The sequence below is a fragment of the Mya arenaria genome, chromosome 6 (assembly GCF_026914265.1).
Source record: "Mya arenaria isolate MELC-2E11 chromosome 6, ASM2691426v1".
In the NCBI taxonomy this organism is placed as follows: domain Eukaryota; kingdom Metazoa; phylum Mollusca; class Bivalvia; order Myida; family Myidae; genus Mya; species Mya arenaria.
Window position 1 is genome coordinate 19,603,222 of NC_069127.1, and position 23,000 is coordinate 19,626,221.

Consider the following 23,000-nt stretch of genomic DNA (forward strand, 5'->3'; position numbering starts at 1 on the left):
GACAGTTCTTTCTAAATGTTTTGATATTACTAAATCATAGTACCGTATAATTACATGCACATGTATATATTTCTTTAGACTACTAAGAACAATGTCGGAAAGTCACGTAAAAACCACGCTTGCCATGATACAGGAGCGTAGAAAGATCAAGGACACGGTGATCTTAAACGGGAGACAACTCTCTATACCCGAGGTTCTCGGCCTTAGTGCCGACAGCGGGGTCAAGGTCGTTCTGGCCGAGGACGCTTTAAAGGAAATGGTTTCAAACCAAAAATACCTTAAAGAGAAATTGGACGAAGGGCTAATTGTGTACGGTATAAATACAGGTTTTGGCGGGAGCGCAGAAGTAAGGTCATGTAAATTAGATGATGTACAAACAGCCTTAATTCGGCACGTGAATGCTGGAATGGGTCGAGTATTTCCCGTGCATTTGACACGCGCTGCCATGGTGACGCGTGCGAACTGTCTGACGAAAGGATACTCCGGCGTGCGACCTGACGTGCCCTAGGTGCTGGTGGAGTTGATAAATCACGACATAACGCCCCGAGTCCCACTAAGAGGCTCGGTGAGCGCCAGCGGGGACCTGATGCCTCTTGGTTACATCGCAGCGGCTATGATTGGCCGCGCGGATTTGCAGGTCGTCCACGCTGGAGTTCAAACAACGTGTCCTAAAGCGCTCGAAGCGGTCCGAATTACGCCAATTACCCTGGGGCCTAAAGAAGGACTGGCTATTATCAATGCGGATTCATTCGCTGCGGGTGTTTCCGCGCCAACTCTGTATGACGCCAATATTATGTTACTCCTAACTCAAGTGTGCACAGGAATGTCAGTGGAAGCTCTTCACGGGAGAACGGAAAGTTTTCACCCTCTGATTCATGAGTGCCTACCGCATGTCGGCCAAAAGGAAATAGCTCGCAATATGCTACGCGTACTTGAAGACAGCCAGTTGGCGATTACCACTCTAGACATGCATCTTCCAGACAAGTATGGCGTCCTCAAGCAGGACAGATACAGTCTGAGGAGCTCGCCACAGTGGCTTGGGTCCGTCGCTGAGACTCTTGTCGATGCTTGTAGGCGTATCACCATTGAGCTGAATAGTGCCAATGATAACCCCATCATTGACCATCGCACAAACATAATTGCACACGGAGCAAATTTCCAAGGAGAAACCATGTCAATCGCGATGGATCAGACCAGACAAGTGATGGGTGTGTGTGGGAAACTGCTCCTAGCTCAGTTTCAAGAAGTTGTGAACGGAAAACTGAACTTTGGACTACCTCCGAATCTCAGCGGATGTGATATAAATCTCGACTTTGGATTCAAAGGCTGCGATACAGCGATGGCTTCGTACATGTCGGAGCTCGACCATTTTGTGAACCCCATGAGCAACCACGTGATAAGCGCTGAGACGCACAACCAGTCTGTTAACTCGATGGCATTGGTAAGCGCACGGCTGACGGCGGAGGCGGTTGAGATCGTACAGATGATGGTGACTAACCTGTTATGTCTGACCGCCCAGGCCGTGGACCTACGGCTCCTGAGGAATCTCGCCATGGAGGAGGCCGATAATCTCCGGGAACAGTACCCTGGGGCCACCAATTTGTTAGAGAAGACGGAGTGGTACGATTTTATGTTCCTGTGCGACGAACGGATAGCGGCTCTCAAGGAAGCCTCGGGAATGCAGGGGACGAAGGCTGCTGCGGAAACGGTTGTGTATGAACGGATGCGAAACCTCTATAAACGGGCATGTAACGGAGAAATGGATGCATCGAAATACATGGGAAAAGGTACTAATACTGTCCATATTAATTTGTGATACCTTTTATGGTTTAATATTGCGCATTGTATCATTTTCAAACGGATCGTATCAACCTATTGCCGTTAAACGATAAAATTATATAGTAATTAAATTAACAACAGCATAAATTACATTATTTTGTTAGATGAAAACGAACACTCGTGAATAAATTAGCATATCTTACTTATGGTAATTATATTTGTTTTATTTCTTCAGGTACAAGCCGAATGTACAACTTTATTCGGAAGGAGCTGGACATTCCGTTTTACTGCGGGCAACCGGCTATCGACACGTGGCTGGGACGAATTTTACAAGCCATACAGAGCCGCTCAGTGGAGAACGTCCTCCTTGACATTTTTACTTCCGTCTCGCCACCATCCAGACAGAACAGCCAAACCGCTTAAATTCATCCCTTAAAATATTAATATTATGTAAAAGCAAGGGTTTCCCTGAACTGAAAGCTCACTTAACGTTAACAGTAATTTGGTTCCGCTTTTACTAGACAGAGAACTTATGACCTTAAGAGACCAGAACATATATGTTTATTTGAAAATATGTCCTTAAACTCGTACAATATTTTGACAACATTCACAAGGTCGTTGATTGATTAATTATTAAGGTGTCAAAAAGATAGACTGTCTTTCAGGGAAATCCGGTTGGTTTTATTTATGTTTATGTTAATATTTATAACTGCGTTTTTTTTTCATTTTGAAATATCTTTATTACATGCCCTATCGATATTTTATGGTGTGACATCAAATACTGTGACCTCAAGTATTTCAAGAATCATAGCGTCTTTTAAGGCAAACCTGGACAAGAGATCTCTCGACTACCTGATTTTTTTCGATCGAACTATTTTCGCATTTATTGAATGACATTTTTCAAGTTTGTTCATCAGATTTCTGTACAAACATTATTTATTATTTATAGTTTTACTGTTTATCTGACTAATAAAATATCTAAAACATATAAGTGTGTATTTGTTAATGTAAAACGACTCGTTAAATTTCGGTTTACAAAATATAAATTTTGCATTTGTCATGAGAAGATATGTTGTCCATAAAACACATACAATTATAAACACTAGAAGTTAAGTAAATATATATTATCATAGTCGTAGAATAATATGTAGCAGCTAGCTGCCAACAGCATATCAGCTTATTGCCAGCAGCTTGCTGCTATGCCGCTGTGCTGCTAACTTCACGCACACACGCAAGCGTTGTTTTTAAGTAAACATTTTCATACAAAAGTATGACAGCGAAACTATCAGAAAATGTGCCTTTCAATCCGTAATGAGAGAGAAAATCGAGAGTTCGCTTTCAATGTCCACTGTGAACGTACACAAGCGAGTTTGCGAAACACGACGTGTGCTTGCAGGTGTAGCTACACATACAGGCAAAAGTTGCAGTTGAGTATAACACTAGCTTGTCTAACTTATCTTTAAACTTGAAGTTATAGGCTCGCTGATCAATTCCCTCGTGCTACCGTGTAAAAAAATCGAAATGTGTACAATATACACATACCTGGGTGAGAAAGCACACATGTAAACATACCCGTACATGAAGTGTCCGCAATCCCTCTAGCGTGTTTGTAGATGGTCATCCTTGTGTTTTTTCTCGAAGATATCATTTTTTCCTTCTAGAGGTGGCATGCGTGAACAACATGGATATAATAGTACTGTTGAATGTATCCGCTTCCTACCCAAAATTACGGATTCATGCCCTGAAATCATTGTTTAAGAAAACTCCGAACTATGGTGGATTTGTTTACTTGCGTGATGTAATTGTCTTGGTTAAATCCATGTACATAGCTCCCAATATCTTTAGCATATATAATTTAAGGCGTTACACATGAACCAATTTTAAGGGATCTGTTTTAACATGAAATGTATAGCACACGAAAACGACTGCTGATAAAAACACAGACCAGTTCGTTTATGGTTGTGTGTTTTTTTTAGTCCACCTAAACTACGAAAGAAAATGTAATTAATTGAAAGGTAACTATATATCAAGGTGACCCAAGAATAAACTAACCAAATATTCCAAGTCCACAGGCTATCTTAAAAAGCGAAGTTAATTTTGGGTCAATTCCATAACAAGAGATCCGTTACATCAAGCTGAACTAAAAATAGAAAAAAAAAATCATTATTTTCCTTCTTTTAAGAACTGGTTATGTGTGTGCAATCCGACGCGGCGAATAACACAGAGTGCCAGTGCACTGGTTCTCCCGAACAGAACGATGCCACAGAGCGCAGCCGAATTAGTCCTACCACTCCGGAAGATGGCACCGAGGGTAGCCGAATTAGTCCTACCGCTCCGGACAATGCCACAGAGCGCAGCCGAATTAGTCCTACTGCTCCGGACGATGGCACCGAGCGCCATCAATTCGGTCCTCCCGCTCATGACAGTACAAAGCTCAAACGAATTGGTCCTCCCACTCCCGATGGAACCATGAAGCTTCGCTGTGTTGGTCCTTCCGCTCCGGACGGCGGCTGGGGCTGGGTGATTGTTATATGTAAGTTATGTGTATTAATTGGTCACATGATTAATGACTGAAAAAAATAATCTTCATTTTAATCGGTATACGAAACATCGTCTTCGTTATTTTTCGGCCAGATCTTCAATATTTTAAGTAGTTTAACCTGCATGCTTGGATTTTTCAATACATTTTGGAAAATTTGCATTACAATTTGGTCTCAATTATCGCTTTGGTCATTCAATTGGGGACGCAAATTTCCAGGAGTAATTCTTGCATTCTTTTGAATACTTTTTTCTATTCGAAATGAATCAGAACATCCTAACCGTGTTCGACTTAATTGTTAACTAAATGTTTTCAATTTCAAGCAATTCTAAGACAAATACGACTTAATTTTTCACAGGCGCAACAGTGCTGAACTTTCTGATCGGCGGAGCAGTCAACAGCTTTGGTGTGATATACGTAGAGCTGCTCGACGTGTTTCAGGAGAGCTCCGGAAAAACAGCCTGGGTCGGCTCCATGGCAAACGCCATGGGACTGCTGTTAGATAACGTGTATACATTTAAGTCACACATGAAAAATAATTGGGGAATTTTCAATAGATTGCGACGATAAGTGTATAAATATATGCTTTTAATCATGCTGGTGTCCATTTTGGGTGTTGACCACTCAAATACTCCATCGATCGTGGACACGAGGATCTCTTAAAATAGAGACGGACACATGATCGTAGTATTTATTGACAAAAAACGCCATTGCGCTAATTTAATGTTTTTCGTTTTGTTTCCATGATGCCTATTTCTACATTTACAACATAAATTATTTCTAACACAGGTCCGGTGTCGAGTGCCTTGAGTTCTCGGTTCTCCTGCCGGACGATGGTGGTCGTCGGCGGCGTTTTGACGGCGGCCGGCTGGGCACTGACTGGTCTTATGCCGAGACTGGAATATATGTTTCTTACATACGGCTTACTAGCTGGTTAGTCGATGTTTTCATAATCTCCAAAATTTATTCATTGTCTCCATTCTGGTTTAATTTTATTAGTCTTATAAAGGTTTTCAATTTTTTATAACGGCTCCCACAATGTGGAGCGAATAGACATTATATGTCTTACTACAATGCAATCAGATTTCAAATGTGTTTTTACGCACATTCTAGTAACTGCACCCACAAGCCGAGTTATTGATATTACACACGAGGGCTTAACGAGTGTATATTTTGAAACCGAGGGTATTGCATTAAATAATGCATAGCAGAACACAACGAAAACACTGTAGTGCAGTCCCTGTTATCACAGATTATAAGCGTATTTCAATATTGCCATAATTAGCAGAAATTCCAAGTATGCCTAGAAATCATTTCACCTAGCTCAAGCATAAATATAACTGTACTGGAATACTATCGTTTAAAAACTAGGGAAATTGTCAATCGAAACTGTTATGCCACATTTCTGACCATTCTACAAACATTCCGACCTGTTTGCCACACCTCTGACCATTCTACATACATTCCGACCTGTTATGCCACACCTCTGACCATTCTACATACATTCCGGCCTGTTATGCCACACCTCTGACCAGTCTACATACATTCCGACATGTAATGCCACACCTCTGACCATTCTACATACATTCCGACCTGTTATACGACACCTCTGACCATTCTACATACATCCCGACCTGTTATGCCACATCTCTGACCATTCTACATACATCTCGAACTGTTATGCCACACCTCTGACCAGTCTACATACATTCCGACCTGTTATGCCACACCTCTGACCATTCTACATACATCCCGACCTGTAATGCCACACCTCTGACCATTCTACATACATTCCGACCTGTTATGCCACACCTCTGACCAGTCTACATACATTCCGACCTGTTATGCCACACCTCTGACCATTCTACATACATCCCGACCTGTTATGCCACATCTCTGACCATTCTACATACATCTCGACCTGTTATGCCACACCTCTGACCATTCTACATACATTCCGACCTGTTATGCCACACCTCTGACCATTCTACATACATCTCGACCTGTTATGCCACACCTCTGACCATTCTACATACATCCCGACCTGTTATGCCACACCTCTGACCATTCTACATACATTCCGACCTGTTATGCCACACCTCTGACCATTCTACATACATCCCGACCTGTTATGCCACACCTCTGACCATTCTACATACATTCCGACCTGTTATGCCACACCTCCGACCATTCATACATTCAGGCCTGTTATATCACACTTCTGACCATTCTACATACATTCAGACCTGTCTGACCATTCTACATACATTCAGACCTGTAATGCCACACTTCTGACCATTTTATATACATTCCGACCTGAAATGCCACACCTCTGACCATTCTACATACATTCCGACATGTAAAGCCCTGTAATGCCACACTTTTGACCATTCTTTATACATTCCGACCTGTAATGCCACACCTCTGACCATTCTACATACATTCCGACCTGTTATGCCACACCTCTGACCATTCTACATACATTCAGGCCTGTTATTCCACATCTCGGACCATTCTACATACATTCAGGCCTGTTATGCCACATCTCTGACCATTCTATATACATTCCGATCTGTTATGCCACACCTCTGACCATTCTACATACATTCCGACCTGATTTTCCACACCTTTGACCATTCTACATACATTCCGACCTGTATGCCACACCTCTGACCATTGTACATACATTTCGACCTGTTATGCCACACCTCTGACCATTCTACATACATTCCGACCTGTTATGCCACACCTCTGACCATTCTACATACATTCAGGCCTGTTATGCCACACCTCTGACCATTCTACATACATTCCGACCTGTTATGCCACACCTCTGACCATTCTACATACATCCCGACCTGTTATGCCACACCTCTGACCATTCTACATACATTCCGACCTGTTATGCCACACCTCTGACCATTCATACATTCCGACACACATGACAGTATATTGTACAAAACAAGTTACTCCTATTGATGAAAATGTTGTTTCTTTACACTGACAGGTATCGGTAAGTCGTTGGCGTACACGCCGTCCATCGTTATCCTTGGGCAGTGGTTCCGCAGGCGGCATTCCCTCGCCACGGGTATCGCGGTCGCCGGCGCCGGTATTGGCACCTTCGCGTTTGCACCGGTCCTTGAGATGCTCTTCAAACATGTTGAGTTTAAATACACAATGTTTATAATGGCGGGTGTAATGGTGAATATCAGTATTTGTGGGTTGTTCTTCAGAGATGTGCCTAATGACAAGAGTGCGTTCACAATTGATGAGGATAAGGAAAGGGCAAATGATATATATTTCATTGAAACTGTTACAAATGAACAGAGTAGAACTGAGAGTGATTATTGTGATGAACAAGACATGCAGACAAAGAACGCAAATGAACAAAGTCGAAATGAGAGTGATAGTTGTGATGAACAAGACAAGCAGAGAAAGATCACAAATGAACAATGTCAAAACGAGAGTGATTATTGTGATGAACAAGACATGCAGGGGAAAACCAGAAATGAACAATGTCGAAATGAGAGTGACTATTGTGATGAACAAGAAAAGCAGAGAAAGATCACAGATGAACAAGGTCGAAATGAGAGTGACTTTTGTGATGAACAAGACAAGCAGAGAAAGATCACAAATGAACAATGTCGAAATGAGAGTGACTTTTGTGATGAAGAAGACATGCAGGGAAAGAACGCAAATGACACCCGCTACGAACAAACCTCTGGAAAGTCAACATTCGTACAGAAGGGGTTCCGCGAATATTTGGACTACACCCTGTTGAAGAGACCACTGTTTCTTTGCTTCGGCGTATCCGTCATGTTGGCGACATGCGGCCATTCCCCCGCCACCGTAATGCTCCCGCCTCTAGCCATAGAGCATCATGTGACTCCACAAAGGGCCGCATTTCTTCTCTCAATTACCGGAATAGCCGACATTGTAGGGCGGCTCGCTTTTGGTTTCCTCTGTGATATCGATATACTGCGAAATAATAGGAAATATCTTTACATGGCATCTATATTCATCAGCGGTATTGCAAATATAACTTGCGGGTTTTCCACCCAGTACTGGCAATTCGCAACCTACTCTGTGATATTTGGGCTCTTCGCGGGTTCCTACAACGCCCTCACTCCCGTGATTCTGGTAGACCTGCTGGGGAGTGGCAAATTAGCCAGTTCATTCGGCCTAGCCCTCCTTTTCCAGGGGACGGGTTTTCTGCTCGGACCGCCAATGGCAGGTTTGTGTAACAGTTGAGCTATTTAAGTCGGTTTTGCATACATGTATGAAAATGAATTGGGTATTTTTGGTATTTAATTTATAATTGCAAATATTCTTTTCATTGAAAATATCTAGAAAAGAAGTCCTAAATTATAATATTTCTTCTTCAATATCTTTTATAAAACTTAGTGTTGTAACACCGTGCTTTACATTATATTTTCGGGGTGGATAAGAGACGCGTTAGGAAACTATCAATCAGCATTTCATTTTGCGGGCATTTCCATGCTTGCAAGTTCATTTGTGATGGGATTTTCTACATGCTTTGACTGTAAAAGAATGAAGAAACATACAAAAGATGTGGAAATATTTTCCGAACCTTCTGGCAATGTTCAACTTGTCGGAGTATTCAATGTTGGTTTTACAGCAGTTGTTGATGAGAACAGTTCAAAGGTCAACCAGTAATTCCAAAGTTCTTATAAACTGTATAACTATATTTTGTTCACATGCATTTTAATCGCAGTTAAGGAGGATGTAAGTAAAATCGAAACCTGTTTAGTAGAACAAGAAATGAAATTAACTATAGGTCGTGATTTATACGATTGTATGCACTTTAGGTTACTAGTGTATTGTTGGAATGTTTTAATGATCATCATTCAACACAAATTGAAATTGAACATAAGAACCAATATGAATTTTAAAAATACTGTTTTTCATCCAGTGTAGTCGATGAATGTAAGTTATAGAAGATTGTAACTCACCAATGATTGTATTTCCATACTATAAACGTCAAACTATAATTACATTATTAGCTGGTTTATCAGCAAAAATTTCAACCCTTCTCATTTATAACACCTTTTTCAATATTTAGATAAAGTCTCTGTCAATTCTTATTTACACATATGGAAATTAATTTCAGATCCTATCCGATATTTCGGACCTTTATTTAGCAGTTTTCTTAGGAGATTATTTTTAATAAACGTAAAATCCCCAGTAACAATATGTCCAAAAGCGTCGTAACGATACACATACTCAATACAATCTCACGAAGAAGGTGTATTTCTAGAAATTTCATCTTCTGCCATTACTTTGTTATAGTTAAATATGCAATTTCGAATAGGCCTTTTAAATTTATAACATATTATTGGCACTTCTTTATTGCAGAATGCTTTTTTTCTAGATTTTTATTCTAGAATAAACCATTTAAATTGAAAATGTCTATACCCTTGTTGCTAAAAGAAATTTTAATACGCTCTTAACATTATCAATAGTAGGATGGAGGTAATGTTTAGTATAACCATTAACAATACAAGCGCATTCATACTTTGGATCATCTGTTCTCAAAATGATTTTTTCCGCTTCCTTATCCAGTAAGCGTAAAGAAGTAACTGAAGTAGAAAGAATTCGATGTTTACCATTAAGTAACAGAATATTATTACACTGTTCGAAATCAATTGTTCGACGTTGTTTTAGATTTATGTTTCCATTAATCCTCTTACCATGTGATCTTATCTTACACTTTCTAACTTTAAATAATAAACAAATATAAATATTACTACTTTTTAATATATTACCTTCATTAAATATGTGATTATTGAGTCAAGGCGGATATGGAGTTTTCAAGCGTTTAACCCAGTCAAGGCAAATTTATCCTAACTATGTCGCTCTTATAAAAAATATGAGACTTTGAAGGAGTTATTACTATTTTTGATTTATAAACATGTTCTCGAAACATGACATGTGATGCTCTAAAGACGTATTAGGTAGAATCTTTATAACTAAATAAGAGTTCGGATTGTTTGCTGTGCCGTTCTTTATCGTAAAGAGTTTACCATATATGTTCTTACTAAGGACTATAGCGGCCGTTCAATTTTTGAAACGTCAAGAAAATCGAAATGTAATAAATTTATTTCATTACTATCGTATACTGAGATAGTTTTAAACCTATAACATTGGACCACATTTTCTGATATTTTCTCTGACGTATTATTTGTATGCCTATGTTTACTTCAAGAAACGACGATTGCATTTCAAATTTTTTACAAAAGAGCACATTTCTATAGCGTAACGTTGTTCATTTATTCGCGGAGATAGGCGATGTACACTGAATGACAATCGATCATTTTGTATACATATTTCATCTTGACAAATGCAATATTAATATGTTGTAAACCAAAACTTAATGAGTTGTTTTACATAAAACAACACACATACACACTTTAGATGTTTTATTAGTTGGATAAACAGTTAAAGTTATAAATAATAAATTATAAATGTACAAATATCTGGAAAATAGGTAATTGTCCATGCTTGCCTTTAATGATGCTATAATGCTTAAAATAGCCACACTTTGTGGTCACAGTATTTGATGACACACTATAACAGATCGAAATTATGTAATAGCAAAAACAAAACAAACGCAGTTAATTAACATAAATAACACCATACGGTGAAAGTCAGTCTATCTTGTTGACACCTTAATTTATCACCAACTAACATTGTACGAGTTTAATGACAGATTTTCGAATAAAAACGATTAAGCATATGTGACATAGTTTGTTCTCTTTAGGTCATAGGTTTTCTGTCTAGTAAAGGCAAAACCACATAATTGTAAAGGTTTAGTGAGCATTCAGGTCAGGGAAACCTATGCTATTACATATCGCTCAATATTTTAAGTTGTTCATTCGGCTTTTACCTGAAGAAATAAAACTTATATAATTAGCATAAGTAAGATATGCTTATATCTTCACGAGTGGTCGTTAATCACCAAACAAAATGTAATGTAAGTATGTTGTAATTGCTTTATAAAACTGTGTAATTTTAGAAATTAACGGTAATTGGTTTATAGCAATTGTTTTGAAATGATAGAATGTGCAATATCAAACTGTTACGTATCACAAATTTTAAATGGGCAGTATTAGTACGTTTTCCCATGTATTTCGATGCATACATTTCTCCGTAACATGCCAGTTTATAGAGGTTTTGTATCCGTTCGTACATAACCATTTCCGCAGCAGCCTTCGTCCCCTGCATTCCTGATGCTTCCTTGAAAGCCGCTATCCGTTCGTCGCACAGGAACATAAAATCGTACCACTCCGTCTTCTCTAACAAATTGGTAGGCCCCGGGTACTGTTCCCGAAGCTTATCGGCCTCCTCAATGGCGAAATACCTCAGAGGTCGGAGGTCCACGGTCTGGGCGTTCAGACATAACAGGTTAGTCACCATCATCTGTACGATCTCAACCGCCTCCGCCTTCAGCCACGCACTTACCAGTGCCATCGAATTAACAGACTGGTTCTGTGTCTCAGCGCTTATCACGTGGTTGCTCATGGGGTTCACAATTGGTCAAGCTCCGACATGTACGAAGCAATTGCTATATCGCTGCCTTTGAGTCCAAAGTCGAGATTAATATCACATCCGCTGAGATTCGGGGATAGTCCAAAGTTTAGTTTTACGTCTACAACTTCTTGAAACTGAGCAAGGAGCAGTTTCCCACATACACCCATCACTGGAGTTTGGTCCGTCGCCGAGACTCTTGTGGACGCCTTAAGGCGTATCAACCTTGAGCTGAATAGTACCAATGATAACCCCAACATTGACCATCGCACAAACACAATTGCCCACGGAGCAAATTAATGTCAATCGCCATATTGAAGATCTGGCCAAAAAATAACGAAGACGATGTTTTGTATACCGATTAAAATGAGTTTTTTTTTCAGTCATTTATCATGTGACCAATTAATACACATAACTTACATATAACAATCACCCAGCCCCAGCCGCCATCCGGATCGGAAGGACCAATACAACGAAGCTTCATGGTTCCATCGGGAGTGGGAGGACCAATTCGTTTGCGCTTTGTTATACTGTCATGAGCGGGAGGACCGAATTGATGGCGCTCGGTGCCATCGTCCGGAGCGGTAGGACTAATTCGGCTGCGCTATGTAGCATTGTCTTGAGCGGTAGGACTAATTCGGCTGCGCTCGGTGCCATCGTCCGGAGCGATAGGACTAATTCGGCTGCGCTCGGTGCCATCGTTCTGTTCGGGAGAACCAGTGCACTGGCACTCTGTGTTATTCGCCGCGTCGGATTGCACACACATAACCAGTTCTTAAAAGAAGAAAAATAATGATTTTTTTTATTTTTTTAGTTCAGCTTAATGTAACGGATCTCTTGTTATGGAATGGACCCAAAATTAACTTCGCTTTTAAAGATAGCCTGTGGAATTGGAATATTTGGTTAGTTTATTCTTGGGTCACCTTGATATATAGTTACCTTTCAATTAATTACATTTTCTTTCGTAGTTTAGGAGGACTAAAAATAAACACACAACCATAAACGAACTGGTCTGTGTTTTTATCAGCAGTCGTTTTCGTGTGCTATACATTTCATGTTAAAACAGATCTCTTAAAATTGGTTCATGTGTAACGCCTTAAATTATAATTACACGGTAGCACGATGAATTGATCAGCGAGCCTATAACTTCAAGGTTAAAGATAAGTTAGACAAGCTAGTGTTATACTCAACTGCAACTTTTGCCTGTATGTGTAGCTACACCTGCAAGCACACGTCGTGTTTCGCAAACTCGCTTGTGTACGTTCACAGTGGACATTGAAAGCAAACTCTCGATTTTCTCTCTCATTACGGGTTGTAAGGCACATTTTCTGATAGTTTCGCTGACATACTTTTGTATGACAATGTTTACTTAAAAACAACGCTTGCGTATGTGCGTGAAGTTAGCAGCACAGCGGCATAGCAGCAAGCGGCTGGCAATAAGCTGATATGCTGTTGGCAGCTAGCTGCTACACATATTATTCTACGACTATGATAATATATATTTACTTAACTTCTAGTGTTTATAATTGTATGTGTTTTATGGACAACAAGTCAGTGTGTGTATACCACGTGATAAATTGCGTCATAATTGACACGTCGGAAGGCAATATCGCTTATGTTCCGAAATTGTAAGACTGAAGCAACATCGTTGATTTAGTCGCGGAGATGTGCACTAAATTACAATCGGTCAATGAATTTGTAAACATATCTTCTCATGACAAATGCAAAATTGATATTTTGTAAACCGAAATTTAACGAGTCGTTTTACATTTACAAATACACACTTATATGATTTAGATATTTTATTAGTCAGATAAACAGTAAAAACTATAAATAATAAATTATGGTTGTACAGAAATTTGATGAACAAATTTAAAAAAATGTCATTCAATAAATGCGAAAATAGTTCGCTCGAAAAAAAAATCAGGTAGTCGAGAGATCTACTCCCTAAGTTGATCTCTTGTCCAGGTTTGCCTTAAAAGACGCTATGATTCTTGAAATAACCCTACTTGAGGTCACAGTATTTGATGTCACACCATAAAAGATCGATAGGGCATGTAATAAAGATATTTCAAAATAAAAAAAAACGCAGTTATATATATTAACATCAACATAAATAAAACCAACTTGATTTCCCTGAAAGACAGTCTATCTTGTTGACACGTTAATAATTAATCAACCAACGACCTTGTGAATGTTGTCAAAATATTGTACGAGTTTAAGGACTGATTTTCGAATAAACATATATGTTCTGGTCTCTTAAGGTCACAAGTACTCTGTCTAATAAAAGCGAAACCAAATTACTGTTAACGTTAAGTGAGCTTTCAGTTCAGGGAAACCCTTGCTTTTACATAATATTAATATTTTAAGGGATGAATTTAAGCGGTTTGGCTGTTCTGTCTGGATGGTGGCGAGACAGAAGTAAAAATGTCAAGGAGGACGTTCTCCACTGTGCGGCTCTGTATGGCTTGTAAAATTCGTCCCAGCCACGTGTCGATAGCCGGTTGCCCGCAGTAAAACGGAATGTCCAGCTCCTTCCGAATAAAGTTGTACATTCGGCTTGTACCTGAAGAAATAAAACAAATATAATTACCATAAGTAAGATATGCTAATTTCTTCACCAGTGGTCGTTTATCATCTAACAAAATAATGTAATTTATGCTGTTGTTACTTTAATTACTATATAATTTTATCGTTTAACGGCAATAAGTTGATACGATCCGTTTGAAAATGATACAATGCGCAATATTAAACCATAAAAAGGTATAACAAATTAATATGGACAGTATTAGTACCTTTTCCCATGTATTTCGATGCATCCATTTCTCCGTTACATGCCCGTTTGTAGAGGTTTCGCATCCGTTCATACACAACCATTTCCGCAGCAGCCTTCGTCCCCTGCATCCCCGAGGCTTCCTTGAGAGCCGCTATCCGTTCGTCGCACATGAACATAAGGTCGTACCACTCCGTCTTCTCTAACAGATTGGTGGCCCCCGGGTACTGTTCCCGGAGCTTATCGGACTCCTCCATGGCGAGATTCCTCAGGAGCCGTAGGTCCACGGCCTGGGCGGTCAGACATAACAGGTTAGTCACCATCATCTGTACGATCTCAACAGCCTCCGCTGTCAGCCGCGCGCTTACCAATGCCATCGAGTTAACAGACTGGTTGTGCGTCTCAGCGCTTATCACGTGGTTGCTCATGGGGTTCACAAAGTGGTCAAGCTCCGACATGTACGAAGCCATCGCTATATCGCAGCCTTTGAATCCAAAGTCGAGATTTATATCACATCCGCTGAGATTCGGAGGTAGTCCAAAGTTCAGTTTTCCGTTCACAACTTCTTGAAACTGAGCTAGGAGCAGTTTCCCACACACACCCATCACTTGTCTGGTCTGATCCATCGCGATTGACATGGTTTCTCCTTGGAAATTTGCTCCGTGGGCAATTGTGTTTGTGCGATGGTCAATGATGGGGTTATCATTGGCACTATTCAGCTCAATGGTGATACGCCTACAAGCATCGACAAGAGTTTCGGCGACGGACCCAAGCCACTGTGGCGAGCTCCTCAGACTGTATCTGTCCTGCTTGAGGACGCCATACTTGTCTGGAAGATGCATGTCTAGAGTGGTAATCGCCAACTGGCTGTCTTCAAGTACGCGTAGCATATTGCGAGCGATTTCCTTTTGGCCGACATGCGGTAGGCACTCATGAATCAGAGGGTGAAAACTTTCCGTTCTCCCGTGAAGAGCTTCCACTGACATTCCTGTGCACACTTGAGTTAGGAGTAGCATAAGATTGGCGTCATACAGAGTTGGCGCGGAAACACCCGCAGCGAATGAATCCGCATTGATAATGGCCAGTCCTTCTTTAGGCCCCAGGGTAATTGGCGTAATTCGGACCGCTTCGAGCGCCTTAGGACACGTTGTTTGAACTCCAGCGTGGACGACCTGTAAATCCGCGCGGCCAATCATAGCCGCTGCGATGTAACCAAGAGGCATCAGGTCCCCGCTAGCGCTCACCGAGCCTCTTAGTGGGACTCGGGGCGTTATGTCGTGATTTATTAACTCCACCAGCACCTGGGGCACTTCAGGTCGCACGCCGGAGTATCCTTTCGCCAGACAGTTCGCACGCGTCACCATGGCAGCGCGTGTCAAATGCACGGGAAATACTCGACCCATTCCAGCATTCACGTGCCGAATTAAGGCTGTTTGTACATCATCTAATTTACATGACCTTACTTCTGCGCTCCCGCCAAAACCTGTATTTATACCGTACACAATAAGCCCTTCGTCCAATTTCTCTTTAAGGTATTTTTGGTTTGAAACCATTTCCTTTAAAGCGTCCTCGGCCAGAACGACCTTGACCCCGCTGTCGGCACTAAGGCCGAGAACCTCGGGAATAGAGAGTTGTCTCCCGTTTAAGATCACCGAGTCCTTGATCTTTCTACGCTCCTGTATCATGGCCAGCGTGGTCTTTACGTGACTTTCCGACATTTTCTTGGTAGTCTAAAGAAATATATAAATGTGCATGTAATTATATGGCACTACAATTTATTAATATGAAAATATTTAAAATGAACTTTCATTCTCAAGTCGCGATGATTCTCGAACTTGAAAACGTCTATATGTGATCTTTGTCATGGGGATCAAAATGAATTGAAAATATGTACTATTATATTTTTAAATTAAAACGGTATGTATTTACGTACCGCGAGTGTGGAATATTCAAAATCTACGATATTAAATTCTCATATATAAATACAATTACACACCTTTTGCAGTAAGTCAATGTAGTCAAACACAAACGAATTTATAATAATATTTATTTCCTTGACAATTATTTAAGAAATAAAAGCAAAATATTGACAATGATAATAAAGATATATAATTATGTAAGAGAAACCAGGTTTGTTTTAATAAATCTTTCATACCAGTTTAATGGCAATACAAAACAGTATTGTATATATCCCTTTTAGTTTTCTCTCTTAACTCTTCGAACAATTAAAACAATGAATTACTTTAAACTATTCCGAGCAGTCAGCTTATCATATATAGAGAGGCCACCGACCATCCTACCAGGATATAATTTACACTGTGTCAGCTACCGCGCTACACCGACCCGATTGATATCTTCGGCAGTCGTATTAGATTCAGCTTTGTCCACGAACTGGAGATGGTTCAAAGTTAAAAAACATAAAACACGGATGTTATGACCAGTTTAAACTAGTGTCAGATGCAGCCGGCTCACTAATTGACAGTTCAACGTAATACACCTTAGCTTTGGAATGTTGTTTTGCAAATGCCGTAAGTTCTTCTTTTGACAGATCACGCTGGGTGTTCCGACGAGAGATTCACAGGGAGCCATTTAAAATTGTTGAAACTAAAGACTAATATGAAAAGAAAAGAACAGAGCATATTATGTGACTGTCAATGTTGAGAAGTAAGAAACAAACAAGCAGCATATAACACTAAGAGAGAGTAAATACACATGATTTTGTTTAATAACTGAATGTTTTGTATGTCGATCAATCTTAACAACTTTACTCCACCGATGCAGCTTCTACATTTCAGACAGCCCACAATGCTACAGTCAATAAACACAGAAGGATGTGGACTTGATTGAAACATATTCGTTTTTAATGTACTAACAAAATAACAAACAAAACAAATACCAATAAAACTTCGAGATAGATCGGCGGACCTTTGAACCCTCCCATTTTATTCGAAAACAACAACAACAACAACGAAACGCAATTGAAAGGCGAAAACTGAAATATGAACCATTAAAATGTCCTATGTCAGACGAATGTGAGGCAAAATGACCAAAGTGATGACAATATGGAGAAATCGTTTGTTTATTGTTGTTTTCTGAACCCGGATTTAATTCGAATTTTACTTAAAAATATTGAAGCGTTCATAATCAGGTAGAAATATCGTGACAAATAGAGCTACAGATTTTACTATTGCTACTGCCACTGATTCAGCCGAGATTTAAATCTGAAACTGTGCACTACTACTACTACTACTACTACTACTACTACTACTCTTTCTTCTACTACTACTACTACTACTACTACTACTACTACTACTACTACTACTACTACTACTACTACTACCACTACTACTACTACTACTACTACTACTACTACTAAAATGTTTTGGTAATCTTAATAAAAGTATCTCAAATGAAAAAAAGACAGATCTGATTCTTAGGATTCGTAAAACTCTCGGGTGGGCGAGTTTGATAATATTTTTCAAAGACAACATTTTGTTCGAAAACCAACCTTTAAACTTAAATTGGTGTGAAAGTTTTATACAATGGTGCTGCATTTGGAATACATGTTTAAAGTTCAATATATAAATTAACGGATACTATTTAAATATACACATGATGTATTTCAGCCATTATTACAAGCTTATTAAAGGAACTATACACCAGATTGACACCAAAAAAAAATCTCAGGACAATCATTTAATGAAATGTTTTACTCTTTGATATCATAATTGTAAAAAATATACCAAAATGTAAAAAAAAAATCGGGTCGCCAAAATTGCAATCCAGTGTTGTATCCACTGTGCTACGAAGGCTAACCCTAAACTGTTGGAGTATTTAAGCTATATACCTAACTTAATATTATCCCGTGATAACATCGACTAGCCAATCACGCATAAGGAATTAATTCTACTAGGTAGACATACCTAGTAATCTCTTTTAATGGAAAAATACGAAATAACTGCAAAAACATAAATTAATTGTAAACTATGTGGTACTCTAGTTAGTAAATTTCAATGCTTTGTACACATCGATACCAAAAATTATGTCAGTTTTCGACAATTTTCTTCTTTTTTCGCTATTTCATCATACAGAGTGCAGCCTCTTTAATGTATAATACGTTTTTAATTACAATGTACTATTTTCATAAGTTATAAAGTGTAGATGTGAACTACAGACAGGCGAAACACTATTAACATTTACACTGTTTTTATAAATCAAAGCAATGGTAGTGATGATAGACTCGGGCAATGATCAGTAGATTTATTAAAGCATGTATAATCTGGATCATACAGCATGCTTTAGAATGGATCTCCTTTAGCACTGTTGAAGTGTTACCATATTTCTTTTATGACTTCATGTTTCCTGCAACATAGTTATATTTCTTGTATAGTTGAAATAAGATAAGCTTACAGTTTCATAATTTTACTTTACTTCCAAAGTTTGCCAATGTTTATCCAGTCTTACAAAGAAAATCACTGTAAAAAAATCCTGTATAAAGCAGCTAAACTATAGAATAAGCTGCCATGTTTCCTTCTCAATTATCTAATGATCGTTTCGTTATGTGCATACATCACTTGTCAACTTTTCATGTATTATTGCCACAGTTATTTCTTTCATTATGCGTATACTTTGTATATCTGAAAACTGAAAATTTTATTAAAAAATATTGAAATCTATATTGTTTAAACCAAAAATGGCATCTCTTTATTAAGTATGTCTTTGTAGTATATGTTGTATCTTGCTATGTCCAAGTGTACGTGTCAACCTTTCAAGCCGTCATTCTGGATATACGAGTTTGTCGGCTTTTGCTATCTGTTCCAGAGTATGGCACGGAATCATTGCATACGATCAAGATATAGTGTCTGCTGTTTTAAATGAAACTGCAACCTCAGAATTGTTTTGGCCCCATTTTCTCGAAAGATTTTAATCGTACCAAGCTTAAGTGGTTTATTTCATTAACCCAGATTTGCTTCCTTACTCATGATTTTACTGATGGAAAAATATTTCATCATTATTATAAAAAAAGCTTAGCTTTATCCTTTTATAAAGGACTTATGAGATGGTTTAGCTTTCCGCCATTTTTTTTTTATCAACAATTAATTAAGAAACAAACTTGTTTGCAAACTAAAGCTAACTGGTTTTAGTATAAGGACGGTATTCATCAAATATAAAATATGTTTTTTTTTGTATAAGGACGGTATTCATTAAAGATAGAATATAAATAGTTAAATGAACCACTTTAAATGGTCGCTTCTTCGTTCCGGAGGTATTTCCATAACTCCGCCAATTTGTAGTTGATTTCCAAAATTCTTTTACTAATGAATTCGGCCTGTTAATTATTCCATTTGCAAGAGCTCCGACTATTTAGGTGTCCATCTCCTTTAAGCCACCAGAAAGGCCGTTTCCCTGTACGCGCGTCGGGACAAATTGGGCTTCGCGAAAGAACTGGCCAACACGCTGGGGCCCGCGAACTACGGAGTGAATAATCCGAGTGTTACAAAAAATAGAAGCCAATAGTACTTGCTACTTGGGCGGAACTATGTACCTACGCAGAAAGAGAACACCCCTGAACCCGGGGCCTACAACCAACACAACGGGAAAGTGTTGAACGTGTACGTGTATAAGTTACTCATTCAATATGATGGACTTAAAATTCGTTTGCCACGACATCTCTCTTTGTGGTGACGTAGCACTCAACAATTATTCATACGTACACGTACAAGTAACGTTTCTCAACCTTTCTAATATTAGCAATGTTAACTACATTGCCGTATTTCAATATTTATATGAAAAACACTTAATCATATAAACGCCGTACTGTCGCGTAACGCGACTAAAATGTAGAGTTTAAATGGTTAAAGCAACAGTCTCTTTTAAAGTATAAAGATTAATTTATTTCATTAAACTAACATTGATTTAACAATACATATATTCAAAGTAACATTTAATGGTCATATTAGTACCGATGTTAATTAAGAATTAATGGGTAATAAAATACTAATTAGCGCACATCTTTGGCATGTTAATTGTAAAAAGCACATGGTTGTCTAATGGAATGTGACCATTCAAAACAATTAATGAGACAGTTCATTGTAAACATTTGTATAAGGAATTACTATTTTTATACGGAATATGTCGTTTAGTAGCTATAAAAGCTTTAATAAGCGTAGTTTAGTTAATGTGTCTGTCAAAATATATACTATGTTGAATTGTGTTTATGACAGTACTGACCTATATTCAGAGTATTTATACTCATTCGTTTGTGGATTATGGAGTTGGTAGTCCGAGTGAAGTCCGGGTTCGGTCTGGAAGTGCTGGACTCACATGTAATTTAGCGAGAATTATATTATTATACGAAGAAAGATCATTTTAAATAAAGAATGAACATTGGAACAATTATTGGTTAATGAGTTAGATTCTAGAAAGTTCTGGATTGTTCTGTGGCTGTTACACTACAGTACGCATTTAACGGAATGATCGGTCGGAGATATCTGGCGATATGTGAGACTGCGTAATCGTGCGCTTGTTTGCCACACTAATAGTTATCATGAACATTAGCCATCCCATATATTTATTAAGAGTCTAGTATTATCTTCTGGGTTTTTTTTAGAGTTTCGGAAGTGCCCCTCTAAAAGATATTGTGTTGTCCGTTTTATTATATATTTATACGTACATGTGAACATGTGTTCTATTTTATAAAAAAAGAGATTGCGAGTTTTCGCTTTATTATATTTTTATATTTACATGTGTTTACATTTTATAAATGTACTATGAGTACATTTCCGCTGTTAACTGTCAGCGTTATCAAATTGATGTGATCATGTTTAATCTATATAATCTTATTCCATTTGATTATGTTATTGTATTACTTCATGTTTTTTCTGACGCTAACCCTGTTCCGTGATTCACTGCCAATCCCTGTACTGTATCTACAAACTACAAAAGCAGTGACGACATATCTACAAATTACCATAGAAATGGGGTCTAGAAATATTGACATTTCTACACTTTTCCATAGCAACGATGATATTTTAATGTATTACCATAGCAACGTTGAAAGATTTGCACTTTACCATAACAAGGGAAACATTATCATTTCTTAAACTTTTTTTAATGTACGTGTTTGTTTTTTATAAAAAAAAGAAAACATATATATTCATATTATAACCTTTATTTCTACCGAATAAAAGGCCTTCAAGGTTTAATAATTAAGAGTTGTTGTTTTACAATTTGACATACATAACGTAATATGGTTCCCGCCGGCTGAAAAGAGGTAGTACTGTAAAGAAATTCAGAACATATAAGGTAGAATCTTTATAACTAAAAAGAGTTCGGATTGTTTGCTCTGTCGTTCTTTATTGTAAAGAGTTTACCTTAAATGTTTTTACTAATACTTGACAATAGCGGCCGTTTAATTTTTGAATCGACCAGAAAATCGAAATTAAATGAATTTATTTCACTACTAATGTATGCTGAGATAGTTTTAAGTTTTAAACCTATAACATTGGACCAGCGTTGGCCCTTTTGTACAAATAAATATTTACCAATTATTAAGGGTTCATCGCTTTAAATAAGCAAATCAGAGCCAAGTATTTCTTATCTAGTTTGTTTGGTGGACTAGGTGATTGAATCGATTCACTGTTTATGCCGTGACGTCAATTATCTTTTTTTAAATTTAACGAAATGTTTCCTTGCAATTAATTCGTTAAATTTGCACAACTATTACCTATTCTGAAAGTTAATTCAAATTGCGAAGAAAAGCGTTCAAAGGATTTAAATGTCTATTATATTTCAATGCAATGTGTTAATATTACATTGAGTTTTATAGAAACGTTAATAAATTCTTAACTGTTACATTGTGTTATAATTTCATTTACTTCTAGCATACAGATGGCCAAACTTGAGTTGTGGAGTACATGCTGATTCTCTAAAAATATATTTTAAATGTATTATTTGAAATCGAGTAAAAATCGCCCCGCTCTTCCATTTAATTTTGTCATAATTTCCAGTTTTATAGAGACTGAGAACGGTAGTCTTTAGTTTATATAATCGTAGCTTTGTTGCAGACCTTGTATATACAAAGGTTTTGGTACATTTTACTTGTTACTTATTGTTGATTCCATTCATTCACTTTACATGACTGAATTTGTAATCACTTATGAGTTTTTAGACCGCATTATCGCATTTATCTTTCCCCTATCCTCATGTTTCAATGCACGTATAGTCAGGTCAAATGTAGATGGTCATTAGTATAGCTTTTTAGCAATGTTCTATAACGTAAATAGGTGGCTATACAATAAATTAATGAATACAATACTTAAAATATAAACTAAAAACCTAGACCTAGGATGCAGGCTCCGT

The 23,000-nt window shown here is 38.2% G+C and overlaps 3 protein-coding genes across 3 annotated transcripts; 2 read left to right on the forward strand and 1 right to left on the reverse strand.

Moving 5' to 3' along the window:
- Window positions 1-91: 91 nt before the first annotated feature.
- Window positions 92-2,761, forward strand: LOC128238809 (uncharacterized). Its single transcript, XM_052955069.1, is given in 2 exon segments — window positions 92-1,787; window positions 2,015-2,761. Coding segments are annotated over 2 exon segments (1,884 nt in total). The 3' UTR covers window positions 2,203-2,761.
- Window positions 2,762-4,792: 2,031 nt separating this feature from the next.
- Window positions 4,793-9,239, forward strand: LOC128238810 (monocarboxylate transporter 12-like). The gene is made up of 4 exons (XM_052955071.1): window positions 4,793-4,818; window positions 5,106-5,251; window positions 7,326-8,564; window positions 8,769-9,239. Exons 1-4 carry the CDS (start codon window positions 4,793-4,795, stop codon window positions 8,993-8,995), a joined length of 1,638 nt encoding a protein of 545 aa, XP_052811031.1. The 3' UTR covers window positions 8,996-9,239.
- Window positions 9,240-13,756: 4,517 nt separating this feature from the next.
- LOC128239123 (uncharacterized) lies at window positions 13,757-16,357 on the reverse strand. Its single transcript, XM_052955607.1, has 2 exons — window positions 14,662-16,357; window positions 13,757-14,432 (listed from the first exon to the last, which is right to left on the reverse strand). The coding sequence occupies exons 1-2, from the start codon at window positions 16,355-16,357 to the stop codon at window positions 14,245-14,247; spliced, it is 1,884 nt and encodes a 627-aa protein (XP_052811567.1). The 3' UTR covers window positions 13,757-14,244.
- Between the last annotated feature and the right edge of the window lie 6,643 nt (window positions 16,358-23,000).

What these genes read in the sequence shown, in the direction of transcription:
- LOC128238810 (XM_052955071.1), top strand. Translation starts at nt 4,793, where the DNA reads ATGGCAAACGCCATGGGACTGCTGTT. An exon ending in TACATACGGCTTACTAGCTG is followed by an intron (nt 5,252 to 7,325) that starts GTTAGTCGATGT and finishes TTACACTGACAG; the next exon opens with GTATCGGTAAGTCGTTGGCG. An exon ending in AATGGCAGGTTTGTGTAACA is followed by an intron (nt 8,565 to 8,768) that starts GTTGAGCTATTT and finishes GGTGGATAAGAG; the next exon opens with ACGCGTTAGGAAACTATCAA.
- LOC128239123 (XM_052955607.1), bottom strand. Translation starts at nt 16,357, where the DNA reads ATGTCGGAAAGTCACGTAAAGACCACGCTGGCCATGATACAGGAGCGT. An exon ending in ATCGAAATACATGGGAAAAG is followed by an intron (nt 14,433 to 14,661) that starts GTACTAATACTG and finishes TTATTTCTTCAG; the next exon opens with GTACAAGCCGAATGTACAAC.